The 18,408-nt window shown below is 43.3% G+C and overlaps 1 protein-coding gene across 1 annotated transcript in view; it reads left to right on the top strand.

The window, feature by feature from the left end:
* PAPPA (pappalysin 1) overlaps positions 1 to 18,408 on the top strand; it is a 184,015-nt gene that overhangs the window by 81,146 nt on the left and 84,461 nt on the right. The window contains exons 8-9 of the mRNA XM_013953802.2: positions 12,707 to 12,835; positions 14,452 to 14,543. Coding sequence (XP_013809256.2) covers positions 12,707 to 12,835; positions 14,452 to 14,543 — 221 coding nt within the window. The remainder of the gene's footprint in view (positions 1 to 12,706; positions 12,836 to 14,451; positions 14,544 to 18,408) is intronic.

The following is an 18,408-nucleotide window of genomic DNA, read 5'->3' as shown; positions in this document are numbered from 1 at the left end:
AGTGGATGTTCTCCCGACACAAAAAGCTGAAGCCCATATTATCATCATCTTCTGCCCACCCCTCCTCCACAGTTACCATGCCAAGTCTCTCTTGATATGCCAGGAATATTGGGGAGTATCTAAGATAGGACTGAAATGTTAAGAAAGCACTTCACACACCCATATTTATCTACAAAAGCTGTTAGGTTGTCCATGTGATATCAGCATGCTACACATCTGGGTTCCCAACAGGCTTTAGAACTGTATATAGTATTCCAGATGTCCTTGTGCAATGGCGTGAATACTTACCCATTAGTCCTGGAAATGCCTTGACTCGGTGCATGGAAGAACCTTAATGCCTTTTTTTGGCTATATCCAATTGACGATTCATAGTAGTCTTGAATAAATAAACCCAACTGCCTCTTCCCCTCTATCTTGCAATGAAGAGCTTCCAGCTTACTCAGAATTTCTTGATCTCCTAATTACATAATATAGTCTTATACTAACATGCGCACCATTTTTAGACACCCTGTCCGGAAGATCAGTTATTTCTACATTGTGACTCCATTCCTCTCTGTATTGAGTAACTCTATCTACCAACTCTGTGTTGTCTGCAGATACTTTTAACTGTTTGGATCCAGGTCTTCAACAAACATTTCATTCCTGCAAGTAATTAACCTCAAAGTGATAGCTGAAAGAAATTTCCATTTCAATTGAATTTCTCTTTCAGTCCAATCTTATTGTAGCTGCTAGAATAAGTGCAAAATAGTGTCGTCTCTTGTTGATTCCCTAAGTATTTGGTGTCTGCTATCACATCTAGCAGTATCTGAGACCTGCCATTATTAAAAACATTTGTTCTCCCAGTCTGTATCTAGGAAGTTTCTTTTCCATAATTACACAATTCCCCATAGTACTTCTCTCTTGTGATATTAAAGAGATCCCTATCTCTATCCATATGAAAGTTTACAGTTCATCTCCAGTGAAAACACTTTTACCAAGCTTCAGTGTGAATTCATTCACTTTTATTCATGCTCTTCTTTTTCATTTCTTTACAACTACCGTATCATTAATGTGCCCTGCTGCACGGCCAAAGTTATATTCACCTTTCCCAAGCAGCAAACACCCTCCTATTCCTGTTCCACCAGGGTTCCCTTGCCCCTATAATATCCAGTTTCAGGTACGGTACTAGCAGTTCTAGTTCTTGCCTAGTTTTTCACCCAGAGTCCTTGCATTAAGGAATAAACATTTCAGTTGCACCTCTCCGACCTCACCCAGATTCCTAGCTAGATTAGCAGCAGTCCTTTCGCTGTCTGTAGAGCCTGCCTGATTTTTACTCTTAGTCCTAGGAGTACCAGCTTTTTCTTGGGTTTCCTTTATATAAGCGTCTACATCTCAGCGAAGAGTTTTGAATGTATTGGAGATGTCTGTGGTCAGTTTTGGCAAAATTGTGCAGCGTAAACCAGCAGAGCTGCCCCAGTGTTCAGCTGAGGCGCTGGCGGGCTGGTGGTCTGCTAGGCAAAGAGGTTCATCTCACCCCTCTCCGAGGGGCTCTGTAGCGGTGGCTGCGTTGCCGGCTCCTTCCTCGTGCAGCCAGTATTGATTGCCCTGTTTTTGCTTAATGAACCTGGATATTTCCCAGGAAGAAAACTAGAAAAATATGGGCCTATTGCCTGCCCCACACCTTCTCTTCCAGCGACAGGAAATTGGTCATAGGCCCACCTGACTGTCGGAACAGATGCGAAGGGCTCGGTAGGACGCGACTCCTCCTCCTGACAGCGTCCGCGCTGCCAGTGTGCCCCCAGGGAAATTCTTTCCTCTCCCCAAACAACGTGGCCTCACCTCTGACTTACATCGCCGCGGCGTTCGGAGCTGGGACTGGGCAGGGAGGCAGCAGACATGACTAATTCTGCTCACGGGTGCCAGATGGGAATACGTACCCCTGCTCATCCACACGCAGACCGTGCCGAGCGCGCCGTAAACCAGAAAGCGCAGAACTACTTCTTTTCCATCTTCTGTTCTCTTCAGCTTTGCTGCCTGTGTGTTTCCGTCACGTATGTCGTGCTGCTAAAGGTAGCGGTTATTATTTATAGGTGCCAGTAGTGTGCAGGGCACTTTGAAGAAGAAAAACACCAGGTCCTTTCTCTCAAAGAGCTTACAATTAAATGTTAGAGGCTAGCATTGCTGCTGCTCTTAGGGATTGTACATCTCCATTTGGCTGATGTGACTTGACAGCTGGAAGCCACATTCTGATGGCTTGCTTTTGGTCTTGTTTTCTTCGTTAAAGGTGCCAGGTTATCTTTGCAAGAGAATAAAATCTGCTTCCTGACCCCACACAAACAACAGATAGAGCAATTTTTTCCCTACCACCCTGTGCCAAATTGCCTTAACCCTGCCCTGGAGAAGACAAAGAACAATTTGACATTCTGTGCCCATTCAGTAGGCAGCTTTTCTGCTAAGCCTTCATAAAGACGCCATTTGGTGCCAGCTGTAGTGATAAATTTGTGATCCTTCACTGTTGTGGTTTCTTATGTAATGCTGCAACTATAGCTGGTGCTGGACAAAATTCATAACTCATGTTCCGGCTCAGCTGCATATGATGTAAGAAGAGGGTAGCAAAGGTGGGTTTATATCTTTGGAGTTTTGTGATCTTGAGACAGGGCAGATTGGAGCAATTTTTGATTCTGAGTCTACCTTAGGAGGACAGGATTGCCCTGAATTAGCCCCAGCTGCCTCGCTCAAGGAAGCAATTCTAGAGCATGGGAATAGCCAGGGAACAGGGGCTGCTCCATTTTAGGAGTGACACTTTTCTCCGGGAGAGACATGGAGCAGCTCTGCCAGCTCTGTTCCAATTAGGGCCTCCCCAAGGACAGCTGCTAGATAGGATTCATGTCTTCAGTGTACTGCTGGCGCTATGCGGAGAGGCTGTAGAGAGATCAGACCTGTGGACTACAATTTAGCCCTATACAAGTGTCTCTGAAAAAGTGAACATTAACTGCTATCCTATTATTAACCAAATAGATATTATTAGAATTTGATATATTTAATCACTACGAGTCAGGGTGGAATTTGAACTCACGACCTAGAAGTAGTAGCAGAGTTTTTAGCTGCAGGAAGAAAATCAAGGTCAAATGGGACTTTTCCTGCTGGGCAAAATAATTTATTGCAGGTGAAAGTCTCAGATATGTGGTAAATTAGACTGTGCATTATCTCATGGATAATAATTTTTCTCTGATGTTTGTCTTCTCATATGCATCTTTATTTTGGGGTATAAATAAGATAAGAAGCACTAGAAATCTCCCAGGAATAACAAATGCATTTCCTTTGCTTGATTGAGGAAAGAAATATTGGACAGACATGTGTTATGCAACAATTTAAAAATAACTCTTTTGTAAAACCTGGAGTGAGCCTCAAATACCTCAGAAGAAGCAGAAATGTGTTACCTACCTTTTTATCAGCAGTGTCAGCCAGTACAGCTTTTTTCTACTACTTTTATTGAACAATTGGCCTGATCATTTCCTGGGCACTTTATTTTATTATCTTTTCCTGGGAATTAAATTCCAAGTTTCTGTTAAATTTGGAGCAACGATCAAACAAGAAAGGATTTGAAAACAGAGCTGCAATAACATTGAAATACCTACGCTGACCTTAGTACCTTGTTGAATAGTACCGTGATAGACAGCACAGAAAACCCTTTTAGGCTTATCGTTCCATGGCGTGCAATGCACTGAGCATTTTGGGAGCCCAAAGCACCCCTCGGGTAATTGCTTTTCTCAAACTTGATCTTAGTCTTTCTGGGCAGGATTTCTAAAATATGTCGTGACATTGGGCATCTCCGTGCTGATACTCTCATTCCAGCATTTTCCTGGAGCTTTCTGTGACAGGATGGGCAAGGTGGAAATAAAGCTCAATCTTCTCTGCTAATTGTACCCCGTCAGATTGAACACCCTAAATTATCAGCCACTACCAAAAATACTGGCCTTGAGAGCTCAGTACAATAAACCAGATCACTTCTTCACGGTGGTACAGATTTTTTTTTAAATGTAAGACCAGTTGCAGATGTAATGACAATAGAGGAAATTAGCTCATGATGGGATTTTAGAAAGAGGCTAGTGGAAATATATTCAGTAATGTTCAGTTATTAAACCATTAAAGAACCCACTGGAGACCAGCTAGTAGGATTTCTCATAAACTGAAGAGGCTTAAGGCAAAACACAGAGCCCCTAAGGAGGGAAATGACAAAACGTTCCTGCAAAGTGGTCACCTCTCCTCGTCGCCTGTCTCTGTGTGTCTCCTGTTAGGCTGCATGCGTGCGTGCATCTCTCTCACGCATCTGCACATGCAGGCACATGCACGCTCCCTCCTCCTCCTCCTCCTCCTCCTCCTCCTCCTCCTCCAAGAGCAGAGCCTCAGGAGTGGCACAGCCTCTGGGCCCTTATCCTCAAAAGCAGCGTTTCGGCTAGGAGGGATGGTGGAGGTGAAACCAGAGAAAACTGCAAACATCTGTGTTCACTTGGGGCCCAATCTAAGCCCTACTGAAAACACACATAATAACTTCCACTGACTTCAGGAGTCTTTGGATCAGGCACTCCAAGTGTCTGCTCGCATGGCTCTGTTTACCATTTCTTTAGGATTACACAGAAACATGAGGGTATTAAGTTCTAAAAATCAGGTCTTGGCTCAGGATCGTTGAAAGGAAATCCTAGAGGTCGGGTCTGAATTCAAAGAAGTTAAAGAACATTATTCTGCCAAGCTGATGACCCTAAATTGGGAAGAGCCTTCTTCCTGCAGGGAGAGCCGAGCCTCGCTAAATGGCACAGGACGGCCAGTGCTGCGGGTGGCTGCCCCAACCCCGTGCACTCCAAACCCAGGCTGGGGATGAATAATCGCCATGCTGCATCCTGACTGGAAAAGCTGACGGGCGGTTCCTGGGATCCCGGAGCCTGCACAGGCTGTGAGTCAGGCGTTCCTCATGCAGCATGGTTGCCGAAATCGAGTTAGAGCACATGCGGCTCCCGCTGCGAGCACGCGTGTAGGGAACGTGCGGTGGGCTGCTCAAAGAAGCTGCTACACAGCCAGGACATCGTTAACGGTGTGAGTAATAAGCCGCTGCTCGTCATGAGGCACGATGCAACAGGCAGAGGTTTGCCAGTGACGACGACGGCCTTAAAAGCAATGGACCTGTCCTAACCTGCCCTTCGCGTTACTGCCTTCCCCTGCCACGCCGATATGCCGTAGCAGGGTGGCTTAGCTGTGTCCCCAGGTGGTGTATGCCGGCGCCGTTCCCTTGAAATCAGTAGAGGTGTGCCGATTTCCAGCAGCGGAAAAAAGGCCCTTCCGTACGCCAGAGCTTTCATTCCTTCGTCAAAACGTAGCAGACCTTTCCTCCTGCAGGGGCTGCATGTGAACTTCGCACGGAGGGAGCGCTCCCGTCTCCGATTAGCATCTACTCACCCTGATGAACAAACAAACAAAACAGCTTCTCCCCCTCCTTCCCTGCCTCTAATGGGAACCAGGTGCTCAGACACGGAACCTGTGGGCTTCCGTGAAATTGCCTGTCTGGTGCAAACACCCCTGTGGGGCCCTCGGCCTCTAGGATTTGCTTTATCCCAGGGTTTGTAACCCAATCTCGTTTAGATCCTTCATCTATATCATCCACTTAAAAGAATTATATGTTTTTTTTTTTTGTTTAACCAAGAAAGCAGAAAATTGTCTGTTGATGGTTAATTTTTTTCTTTTAAGAAGAGAAAAAACAAGAAATATCTTTAAGACCTTGGCTGCAAACTTTGTTTTTTATTAAATGTGCTACTGTGTTTTAAATTGGTACCAGGGCAAATACTTGGACGATTATATCAAAGTCTGCTGGAGTTAATCAGTGGCCTATATATATATATGTTTGCTACTTTGAAAACTTATGGTTCTTGCACAAAGGACAGAAGAAAGAGTTCTATTGAAAAGGCAAATGTCCAGTGTGGTTAAGGTCCTAAGCAGGGCTTGATTTCAGAGCTGAGGCAGTATATCCAGGCAAGTAGTGCTGCACCAGCCCATCTCATGCAGGCGGTGTACTGATCTGAGCAGCAAATGTGCACATTTGTAACAGAGGAACAGACTAAAAGCTGAGTTACACTGGTTTTAACCGGGAATATTTTGCTGAGGCCAGTAAAGCTGCTTTAATTTTACACCAGCGTAAACAAGAGCAGAACTGTGCAGTAATTTTCTACTTTGATCTTGTGGTAATTACGAGTGGTGCTGTTGACTTTGGTTCTCAGAAGTATTTCACGAAGCAAAGGATGTTTTCTCTCTTCTAATTGATTTGATTGCAGCTTAACAAATGGGACTCCAACCTCAAACATGTGGGGTCTCTATGGGATTGCATAAGCGGTTAAGGCGGTTATTTTTGAGCGTTACTAGAAATACCTTTCTGATACAGTCTGAGGCAAAAGTTGACTTCGGGCATCATCTTGGTGTTGCTGCTTTCAGTGGTAAGACTCCAGGCTGCTGTTAGCAGAGCCACTTTCTAGTACAAAGTGTAGCCCGCAAAGTATTCCCTTGAGATTATCTATTCAGGTCGTTGCCTTCTCTGTTGTTCTTCCTCAAAACAATTCCAGTTAGGGCTTAAGCTGGCTTTGAGAGCAGAAAGCCACAGCGCGGTCCCCACTCTCTCTTCCGGCCCATCCGTGTTCACTTAATACTTCAATTACCCTGTTTTGATCTGCTCGTAAACAAACAAACAAATCATAAAAAAGCCAGAGGGCGCAGAGCAAAACTGCTGCACTTGTGGGGACGTATCTCATCGTGGGTAGAGAGAAAGGCCCCTCCGAGGCTGCTCCCGCGGCATTTATGTCCTCTGAGTCAGCTCGGTGTCCGCGAGAGGCAGGAGACTTGTTTTGAGGCCTTTGCACCTGCCATGTGGCTGGACTTAACAAAACAGCGAAAGATCGGGCAGCAGCTGAAAAAACAGCCCGTTGCAAGAGCTCTGGATTTTTGACGTCCTTCTTGTGTTTACAGTATCCCACCCCTCCTTTCTCCCAGCTTCAAAATTGGACAGGAATTCTCTTCATTATCTTCTGCCGTGCTTCTCATACCATTTTTATTAAAAGAAGGAAAGGAAAGGAAAGGTGAGGGGAAACGTGTGCGAGAAAGGGAAAGATAAAAGAGGAAAACAGACATATCCGTACAATCGATGGCAGTGTAGGAAAAAGGAGGGGAATCGGGGTGCAAGTCTAACCAGACTGTCCTAAAGTGACCTCATCCCCCGGGTTACTCTTTATCTAAAGCTTTTGTGAGCACCTGAGGATGGGGGAGCCTGCAAACAACGTCGTGGCATTTCTGAGATGTAAAACCCAGCACGGTTTAATGACCCCCTCTCTAAGTAGCATTGAAGAGAGCAGTGTTCAGGTCTTATGATCTAGAAATAATGAGCCCAAATTCAGTGCCCAGGACTGGGAGGCTGTAAGCCTGGCTGAGCGGTACGGTGCTTCTTCGCTGATATAGTGAATATTTGGGGTGTTCAGCCCCTCTGTAAATGAAGGTGAACGTTGAGGTGGCTGTGTATGGCTTCGAGCAGCACGTGAGGGAATTACTGGACAGCTCCAGGCTGTGGAGGACGAGACTGGAAATGACACAGGCCTTCAGCTCTTCTGTGTGTGGTTGCATTCAGTGCACCTTGAATAGCTGATCGAAAGCATAGCAACAAGTGAAAATGTGGGTCACTGCTGTTTGTTGCCAGCAAATTTCCTGTTTTGCTCAGCAAGGCTGCTTTGCTAGGGAAGAGGAGCAAAGGCGAAGTCATTAGAGGGAAACAAGGATGTGCTGGCAGGCCAGGGCTAGTTCTGGGGTGTGGATAGCTGGCCAGAAAACGTTGTCTTTTGGCTCAAGAGTTTGCTGGCTATTTAAGGTCAAAGAAAGATGGTCCCTCTTGGGGACACTTGAGGTGCTGAATTTGCCGGTTTCACATAACAGTGCCTTCCACCACCATAATTTAAGTGGGGGTGGCCTAAGACCTTGTTGTCTTTTCCTTAAATAACAGGAACACTGTCTGCATTCATTGCTTTCTGGCCATTTGTGCTCTCGTACAGCAGAAAGCAGGATCAGCCTTAAGGATATTTTCAATTTTCTTGGAAAGGAGAGTCTTTGCTGTTAAAAATCTCTGTGCTGTTACTGTACTAGGAAAAACATACATGCCATTAGAGTAGGAAGAGGGGTGAAGACTGCTTGCTTTTCCTCCGTGTATTCACTGCATCTAGAGCGGCAGTGTCCTCAGGTGCTGAAGTCCTAGGGTGGACATAAAGCAGACATGGTTGGGGCACGGTCCACTCTTGCAAGTCTGCTGGCATCCAAGGTTGAGCTGGGCATGCATGGTGCACCTGTAAATTCAATGATCCTTTAAACCCACCTTGGAGTGAGTTGAAAACTGCTTCCCAGAGATGTAATTTTTCCCTTTAAGTTTTATAGGAACACCCAAGCTGAAAGCAGAGGTCCCTCACCTGAGGGACACAACAAGAAGATTAACTCAACTGCCCAGCCTCTCCAGTAAAAACAGAAAAAGAAATAAAGGTTTCTTTATTTCTGACCCTGAATCCTCCCATTGCCACAGCAGACAGGAAAGTAGCCCTTGTGGTATTTCACACTGCACATTCTAATTCCCCCTCCAAACAGAGGGCTTGAGTCATTGCTCTTTAATAAGACTGCCTCCCCACGGGCGGAAGCTGCAGTGATCGATACTGCTTACTCAGTTCTCGAAAAGGTCATTAAAAGACCATAGATATAAATTTAAAAGTGTGTTTGTTCACATCCTTAATGTTAAAGATGTTATTCTGTCTCACTTCCTTGAGTAGCATGATACGAAGCTGGTGGGCATCATCGGACCTGGCTGACAGCAGAGTGGAAAGAGCATATTATCGCTCTTAGTGTGCCATCAGCTCTGTGGGAACGCAGGAGGGAAAATAAATGGTCAAAATCTTGCTTTTATCACTGCTTGGAGCAGAGCTTGTCTTGCTGACATCTCCAGATACAGTCTGTAGTATTGACCTTGGTGCTCCATAACTATATAGGAGACAATAGATTCATTTTTTTTTTATTTTCCTTCCTTCCTACATTCTTTCCTTTCTTCCTTCCTCACTATGGTACTGGGTTACTGCCCTTGGTATTGTATCTTCTTTATAGCACCTATATTTTTCTGGAATGTGGGTACTCTGAAGGAATGCTAAAGCTCTCAGTTGCTGCAGATAAGATATGTTTAACAGTTAAGGAGGATATAAATATCTGAAATTCCAGTTATTGAGACTTCTGAAATGCTCCTTCCAGGGAATGGGGTACAATCCGATCTTTGCCCCTAGTTGCATTGGGCCAGGGAGAGGTGAAAGCCTGGTGGCCGTCAATTTGTTTGTAATGTGACTTTCTGTTGCTGCAGTTCAAGCAAACCTGAAACTAGTACTGGTGACTGTAGAGTCCCTCTGGAACGCACGCTCTCCCATTTCTGATCTCTGTGGGTCGTTCTCCTCTGGCCATGACTCGTATGTTGGTGCTGCTCCTGAGTGTGAAAGCCCAGCTCTTCTCTGCAGTTCTCCAAGGGGTGGTGAAGGTTGGGGAACTTAAGGTTGCTCCCAACTGGGCTGCCTGAAAGAGGGGCACAAATGAGGTTGACGGGGAGGACTGGCCCTGTGACTATAGTGCAGCACCGGAGAGCTGGTCCAACTCCTGCCTTTGCTTTAGAGTGACTGTATGTCTCCAGGCACTTGTCTTCACCTTTCTCTATGTTTTAACTTCAAAAAAAGGATATTGCGTTCATAGCTCATGCGGCACTGTGAGCATAAATCAGTTAATGGCTGCTGTGTGCTCAAATAGTGTAGAAGCAAGGGAAGCCAAGCCGTATGAACTCCTAAATGTATGTGTAAGAAGTCAGGTATTTTGTTCACTTTTTCTTTTTGAGGAGAAGTGGCCCTTTTTTTCTGTCACTAACCTATACAGATTATGTGCCCGATGGGACATAATATTTCTCCAAGAGCTTTCCATTTGTGAGCAGCAGACTGCAGTTGAAATCTCCCTTCATCAGTGTGTAGCAGGTGGCAGGATTAAACCAAAGCACAAACCCAGCAGCCACTCTTCTCTGACGTACGTATGATGCTCTCCCCATATGAAGTTTTGCGTTCACAGTCCATATAATTAAATGTGTCACACTTCTCCCCACTGAATAACTTTCATTTCCAGTTTTCTGTGTCATATTCACCCACGTAGACATTAATCTCCAGTCATCTAATAATTCGTAAACAACATATTCTCTCCTGTGCTTAATTTAGTACCATGTCTCCTTCCATTATGTTCTGCCAGCTTCCCACCCTGTACATAAACAAATGTGAACTTCTCCTGTTTTTAGTTTGCTTACATGTACACACAAGCATACACAAACACTCCCACATACGAAAACACGCTTGCGGAGGCACACATTCTGCTCTTAGCTGAATGTGCATCCATCACCTATTGGTATCGGTGGAAATCACATGCAAAAGCAGAATCTGAGAGCTTCTGTAACTATTTTGCACTGGCATTTGTGATCTCAGCTCTTTGGAGAAGACCATTGATTTATTAATTTTGTAGCTTTTCTAACTGCCTGAACTGAACTGTTCATTTGTTAACTGTCTCTTCTAAGACTTGAATTTTTTTTGTGGTTAGCAGAGCCCTGGTGACACAATCCAAATTTCTGCAAATACACTTGTTAGTCTTAAGTATTTTACAAATGGTTTTGAGAAATAACTGCCCTTTAATAACCAAAGCTTGCCTCTACTTTCATTTCATCAGTATATATCAGAAACATCCCATGTTAATCTGTGGATTTATCCAGGAGTAAAATCTAGATAGACCCTCAGTTATTATATGTCGGTGTGTGATTGGCCCCCTAAGTTATTTCATATAATTTTTTTCTGTTCGGTTCTTGGGACCATTTTAAACAGGAGATTGCTGGGGCAGAAATTTGAAATTTGTCACTTTGGTCGAATAAACATTCATACTAATATCTAGGTAGATATCTCCCAGATCTGTAAATGAATTAAGACATTGTTTGTGCTACCTGAATTTAACTAATTTCATGAATATAACTAAGAGGAGCTACAGACTATTGCTGACAGGAGTCAGATTAAGAAATAATAAGAAAGCCAGTTGTGTTGTAGTTTCATTCCACTGATTTTCACTCCCAGTTTATAGTGTGGTAACAATGAATCAAATCCCTGCGTTTTAAGCATGCAATTTGTTCAGTGATAGTTATTTTGCAGGGATATTATCTATAAGAAACAGTTTTGTTGTAAAATATAATGTGCGATACTCAATTTTAAGTCCTGCTTGTTAATTCAAGAATATTTAAGGAGATGATACTTTTTTCAACAACTTCAATACTTTAGTAATTACAGACCATAGATACCTACTTCATTAAAAAAAAAAAAATCTAATGGCTTTGTTGCTCTGTGTGGTACGTATATCTCCTCATAGTACAGACTATATTAACACATGCTTGTGGACCAAGTTTCTGTGACAAAAATATATGTATATTACTGTAAATAACTGGGGCAAAGTGAGTATAGCGAGTAGGGGACTGGTGTGGGTTATAGGAGACCTGGCTTCTGTTCGGGACTCTGCCATTAGCCTGATTGATGACTTCGGGCAAATCATTTTGCTTTCACCGCTCTTTGGCTTTACAAATCACTACGATGAGGATAATGGTAATGAGTTTCTTTGTGGAACCTTTTGAGTTCTGATAATGTAAAAGACATTATAAAAGAGCTAAACATTTATATTAGGCTTATATTATTTCTGTACTGCATATAAAAATTATTTCTCATTTACAGATGCACAGGATTTAGGTAATTATGGCTTTGTATAAATATGTAACAGTTTGATAATGATTTCTGTGAATATTTAGATCAGCTCACTCCTGAGTCTGTACGGATGCTAATGCTGTGATCCAGTAATGTGGTGTAGATCCTATTCTTTGGGCTTCCTGGAGAGGAAGACACCTTCTTTTTAACTCCATTGTTTTAATACCCATATGTAAAGTAGATAACATATTTATCTATCAGGGAAACATCCCCAGTCCAGTTCTCTCTTAAATTAATAGGTAAATTCCCGCTGACTCCAGCTGTGCTTGGATTGAGCCCAGGGCTGTTGAGGAAGTAATCAGTGTTTGCAGAGTATTTTGAGTTCCTTAAATGAACTATGCCATGAGTATTGCAGGTAATACTGTCCCTGCTGTGGAGAGACAGGAGCAGAAGTGCTCCAAGGCTAAACAGAATGAAGCACAGAACTAGTTTCTCAAATACAGCAGTAATATTGATTCTCAATAATGCTGTTACTGTTTACTATTGTGCGTGGTTAGGATTGATACACTGCCATGGTGTCGGTAGGATGCCATTTCTACTGTAGGTGTAGATCTAAGCAGCAAGACACTGAAATGCATGATTTTCATCAGCAAATAGTTTAGCTTTCAAATAGTCAAGAGTTGCACCTATTTGTATTCATAGCAGTGCATAAATCAAGCATGGACATATGTTGCGCTGATTGTTCCCACAAAAGACACCCAACTAAAAATTAATCCCATCAAAACGAGATAGGAATATTCTGAGGATGTGACTGAACTAAGGCCTGTTTTTTGGCAGCCAACTGCCATTTCAGCATCCCCTTCTCTGCCCTTTGTTACTGCCTTTGTTGTACTGATCACTTAATATTTCCTCTTGTGTTACAGGGAATTGAGTGATAGGACCACATACACATACCAGGTTGTCATTGTTTCCGGGACAGAGGAGAGTGAGCCTTCCCCCGCACTTGTGTATATCTCTGGAAGTGGATATTGTGGAGACGGGATTATCCAAATGTAAGTCTGGAGCAAGCAAACAGATAAATCTGGGCACATCTGCTCAGCCAGAATCGGAGACTAGAAAGGAAGCAATGACCTCTGATGTCTCCTTAGCTTAGGACGGCTCTCATCCATACATAATGACTCATGTGCTTGATGATTACCAGGATGATGACATTTAATTGGAACTTAGGCCCTGTTATCCTGGCACCAGTAGATACAGACAGAGATGCAGATAATGGAGTCCAGACAGCAGGATCGATATGAAAGTATGCTATATGCTATTTATGCTGTTTGTATATGTGTGCATATCTGTGTGTGCGTATATATACCATTTCCTATATACGGCTGTATTAATTTTTGGAGAATTTCAGAGACTTCAATGCCATCCTTACGCAAGAAGTTCCAGGTACCCTGACATTTGATGGACAGGGTAACTGCTGCCATGTGGTCGGCCAAGTTCCCAGGGCAACCTCTTGTTTGACCATCCACCAGAGCTGGGATTCATCTAGAGGCAATAGATTTGGCCTCTGAGGGAGAAGTGCTAGGGATTGTATGTTCTCAGTCAGCTCCTCCTCTCATCGCCTGTTGATCCATAAACCACTGAAAAGGAAAAATAATCATTTACAACTATTATAGGGTCTATTCTTTTGCTATGTTGGACCTTAAGGCCACTTTCTTCAAAGCTTCCTGGCATTTGACAATTTAATTATTTAAATAATGAGAGTAACAACAATTGAGTGTTCAGCCAATATTATGTTCTTGAAATAATGCTGATTAGTAATCACAGGGAACAACTCAATCAGATGATATTACCTGGCAGCAAGTGTTTGCAGGATGATGCCCAGCAGGCAGGGAAGTCAAAGAGAACAATTAAATGACATATGAATCCAGGGCAATTTTGAAGAGTGAGGTGGAGAAAAAGAAATTAATTTTGCTTTCCATAACTTTTATCCTCCTGTTATGTTTGCACATTCCTTAAACATCAGTTGTGGCTTTGCAGCAAACACTGAACAATAGCTGGGCTGCCTCAGGAGCAGAGCAGGAACCAGACTGTGTCACAGCTTGGTTAGTTGTTGCCCCACTTGCAGCTGCGCCAGATCCTTTCTCATCTGGTTTTCACTGCTTCTCCCTGCGTGCCCATATAACCGAGCTGGCTGGCGCAAGGCAAGGCCCACTCCCCTACTTCAGTCGCTCCTGGCCAACTGCTCTCCTCCATGTGCTGTCGCCTGGAATAGCCCAGCGCTGGGAAAGCACATTATACCTTGTTATTCCCATGCTGGGGTCACAGTCTGCCCCTTTCAGATTTAATACAAAGAGTTTCAGGGATCTTGTTCTCTTTCTCCCACCTGCTGAGTTGCAGCCACACCAGCTATGAAGGAAGTTGCTCATATCCTCATCAGAGAACAGCAAGTGGTATCCACATGTGCAGGAGAGAAGTGGCCAGGCAAGCTTGTGAACCAGGAATGATAAAAGTGAGGGCTGGGGGAGTAAGGGAGAGGTGTTTTCAGGGTCGGCACACAATGCTGTTATACTAGCTTTGGGGTTTTGCAGGAGTTGTGGGGTTGCAGAGAGCAGAGGAGCAGTGCTATGTGCCATCTGACTTCTTTTGCCTGTGTGTGTCCTGCCTACAGAGATTTGGGGGAAGAATGCGATGACATGAATAAGATCAATGGTGATGGCTGCTCCCTATTCTGCCTGCAGGAGTTATCCTTTAATTGCATCGGTAAGTCTGGCTCAGAGTCCTTCCCACTCATGGTGGGCAACAGCTCTATGCCTAGCACAAGTAAAAAAATCAACAGCATTTTCAATGACCAGCTAAAGAGTTGTCATGGAAGACAGAAAAAAAGGTGGAATTTGTAGGTTTGAAAGGCGAACATATCTTCCCAGCTTCTGGTCATTTTGACGGGAAATTGGTTCTGCTGGCTTTGAAACTGCCTAGGACTTAAAGCTAAGTCAGCCATTGTGGGACTGATCCAAAGACCATTGAAGTCAGTGGGTGGCTTTCCACAGACTTCAATAGGCTTTAGATCTGGCTATGTGAGAAGACATGAACTGATTTCTTCTGGTAAACAGGAGGAGGAGTGAAAGGGGAAGGCACTGAGACCAGAAGCAAGTCCAGCTGAGGTCACACCTCCTTTGAGTTGCAAATCAATATCTGAGGATCAAAGGTCTAGCTAATCCCCTTTTTCAGAGGTGAAAACTACTTAATCAGATTTCATTTGCAAGCCTGGTTTGCTCTGATTAGCAAAACCTGTAAGCACAATGGCCGGAAGATGCTTGGGCTATCAGGGATAGCTGGGCTGTGGTTGTGAGCTTTACATATTTATTAAACTCTCTAGGAATGCTAGGGGCAGAAAAGGGAAATGAAGACCAATTTACACTGTACCTTCTATGGAGTAGCCCTGTGTTGTGGACTTGTGTTTCCAGCACGGGGCTCACTGAGGTCTGGGAAAGGATGAAGCATGCAGGCCTTCTGAATCCAAAGATACTATTTATAAAGGTTTGGATTTTTCTCAAAAGATTTTATGTGATTCTGTATCTGGATTGACCAAGCAAATGCTCTGTCTGTCCTATCTAGTGGTCCCATGCCTTCAGGCCAGGCATCAGTCCTAAGCAGATAACACAGTGTGGGCAAGGTTGAACTTTCTTGGTAATCTGACAGTTATTTCTTGTGGCTGGAACAATGTATAAAGGACCTCACAGGCAACGAGTTTCCCTTGGGTGGTAAGCTGGGGACTGCTTGTCTCATCATAATGTCCGTACGTTTTTTGCTTCAGCATCCCAAACTGTGAGACTCGAGGCCTGATTTGGTGATGTGCTTACGTATGTAAATAGCTCTATTGAAATCTGAGAATATTTATGGTCAAGGCTAATTGTGACTATTGGTGGTCCTGAAGTTACATTTGTGTCTTAAGTAACTTGCTGAATTGGAGCCTCAAACACAGAAAGATATTAGTCATAATATTTTGAAATTGAAATAAACACTTATGCAAATGTTTTAGGTTCCCCAAAAGCCAGGCATAGGGTGAGCTTGGTTCCAGCAAGAGTTTGGGTTGGAGTTTTTCTGTTGCATCTGTATTAGCATGCTCAGAAGCAGGGCTGAGCTCCCTGGTCCAGGTCTACACTTTGGCCACATCCCAGCTTTTTGTTAGGATATGACCCAGGTCCTTACATGCATACACTGGTTCTCAAGGAAACCTGGCTCTGTGGGCTGGACAAGAGCTGCAGCATGTGCCAAATAAATTCCCAGACTGGAATAAGAGAAACGGGTGGCCTGGACCTTGTAGCACACAATGATGTGTCTTGACAGGTGAGTGCAGAAGCCTGTTTTATCCCTGTGTACACATTCATCTCCAGTACTAGCAACAGAGCTGGTTATGAGTGGAAAAAGCCTGTCTTACAGCAATAGGATTAGATAAAGAAGTAACTAAAATATAAATTCAAAATTTTCAGCTCCATTACAGAGGAAGTAATTTTTCAGATTTGCTTATGTTGAAAAGGAAAGGGGATTTCCAGAGGTAAAAAACTGTTTGTTTTTCATAGGCTTTGGAAGTTTGTGGTTTTGCTTAGGTCCTGGTTTAAAAAAGCAAATAAAATAGAATTCAGTTGTTCATGAAATACTGAATATAGGGTTTCACTTAGGTGAATCAAAATAACTGTATCAATGGAAAGATGCATGGACCCTATCCTTACAAAGGTTTTGTTGCACAACTGTACAGTTGTGGTAGTGCTACTGCTGTGGCAGTGATGGCCTCAGTGTGCATGCGGGGTCTGTGAGGGTAGACCAGCTGCTGTTGCTTTTGGACAAGCAGTGTCTTCATCAAGGCCCTAGGAAAGGTTCAGAGAAGGTAATACCTTTGAAATAGGCTCTACTGGCTTTTGTGGGTGCTGGACCACCATGAATTAGTACAGTAAGACCTAGACAGAAACAGCTAGCTCATCTTTCAGAGAAATGAACAGTCCTGATTTTCACTCTATTTCAGCATATGCCACGTTAAAATCTCACCAGAAACCAAAAGGTATTGGGGAAGCTGGTGGATGTATGTATAAAACAAACAAAAAAAAGATTAAAATGAGCAGAAATTCAGCATTCTCCATAATCTAATAATGTCAAGCTGGATCCCCTGTCTTTAGTCAAACAAAAATCTTCTTTGAGATTGATGGAAAATGACAGCACGCTTGGGTCCTTGTTTGAGGAGTAGCAAAGATGCAGAAAAATAGGTATAATGTTTTTCTATGTTTTTGAGGCTAATGTGTTATAATCCTTCAAAACAACAAGTAATTATTTCAGACTGTTATTTTTGTAGTGATGTTGTTGTATGTAGCTTCTCAGAGCCCCAGGAATCATTCCTCTTCACCAAAGAATTCAGTGAGCCTCAAATGCATGTTTAGGTGCTTTGCTGAATTGGGGCCTCAGGGTTTGACCTTGCAAATACTTCCTTCCAGGCATGTTTCTGAATTAGGCATTCTTTAGACTTCAGCAAACCTAACCACAGTAGCAAGCGCAATGCTTGTCAAAAGTTGTCTGCAGGATTGGGTCCCACATCGCAGAAAAGAATCACTAAGCATTTTGGTTGCAATAGCAGGACTGAAAGGGTGGCATCAAGGATCCATAATAGGAGGTGTAATAGCCGAAGAGTGCTTCTTCCTTCCAAAGCAGAGACCACTTATGTCACTTCATTTGGTAGAAGAGAAACAGAGCAAACAAACACAATCAAGCTTGAGATTTAGAATCATGAATCACAGAATAGTTTAGGTTAGAGCGGGTCTCTGGAGGTCTCTTGTCCAAGCAGGGCCAGCTTCAAAGTTAGATCCAACTTCAAAGTTGGATCATGTTGTTCAGGGTCATATCCAGCTGAGTTCTGAATATCTCCAGGGATGGAGATTGCCCATTTGCAGGTGTCCCTCTGCCTCTCTAGCTCCCTTTGCCTTTTAGCATCATGGGGTTTACGGTGTTTTTTTTACTGGTCCAACTTTCCTTTGAATTAATGGCACAAGGCTCTCAAGACACTTTGCGCTAGTGCCTGTAATAAAATTAGACTTTTTTTTTTTCCTTGGTTTTGTTTTCCCTCCTCCTTTTCTCTCTAATCAGATAACAGTGGATCAATCTGCTTTACCATGGGAGGAGGGGCGCGGGGGAAGGAAGGAGGGAGGCAGGGAAGACAACTGTGTGGTCTTTACTGTCAGGCTGTCCTGGCCTTCTCTGAACACAAAGCTGAGTAAAAGAAAACAGATAAGATTAATAGCATTTTCTTCCTGCAAGATGCTGAAGAGCGACAGTGGGATTAATTAATTAATTAATTTAAGCACCTGGCAACGCTCTTTTTTAGTACTGCAGTATACTCACCCTTCCCCATCTTGAAATTTATCATCTGTACTTCTTTTTCTTTTTCTTTTTCTTTTTCTTTTTCTTTTTCTTTTTCTTTTTCTTTTTCTTTTTCTTTTTCTTTTTCTTTTTCTTTTTCTTTTTCTTTTTCTTTTTCTTTTTCTTTTTCTTTTTCTTTTTCTTTTTCTTTTTCTTTTTCTTTTTCTTTTTCTTTTTCTTTTCATGGATTTTGCATATTTACTCTCTTCTGCCCGGAGTTTGG

The sequence above is a fragment of the Apteryx mantelli genome, chromosome 21 (assembly GCF_036417845.1).
Source record: "Apteryx mantelli isolate bAptMan1 chromosome 21, bAptMan1.hap1, whole genome shotgun sequence".
Lineage (NCBI taxonomy): Eukaryota > Metazoa > Chordata > Aves > Apterygiformes > Apterygidae > Apteryx > Apteryx mantelli.
The sequence above is the reverse complement of the archived record's forward strand: the minus strand, read 5'-3'. Positions and strand labels throughout refer to the sequence as shown.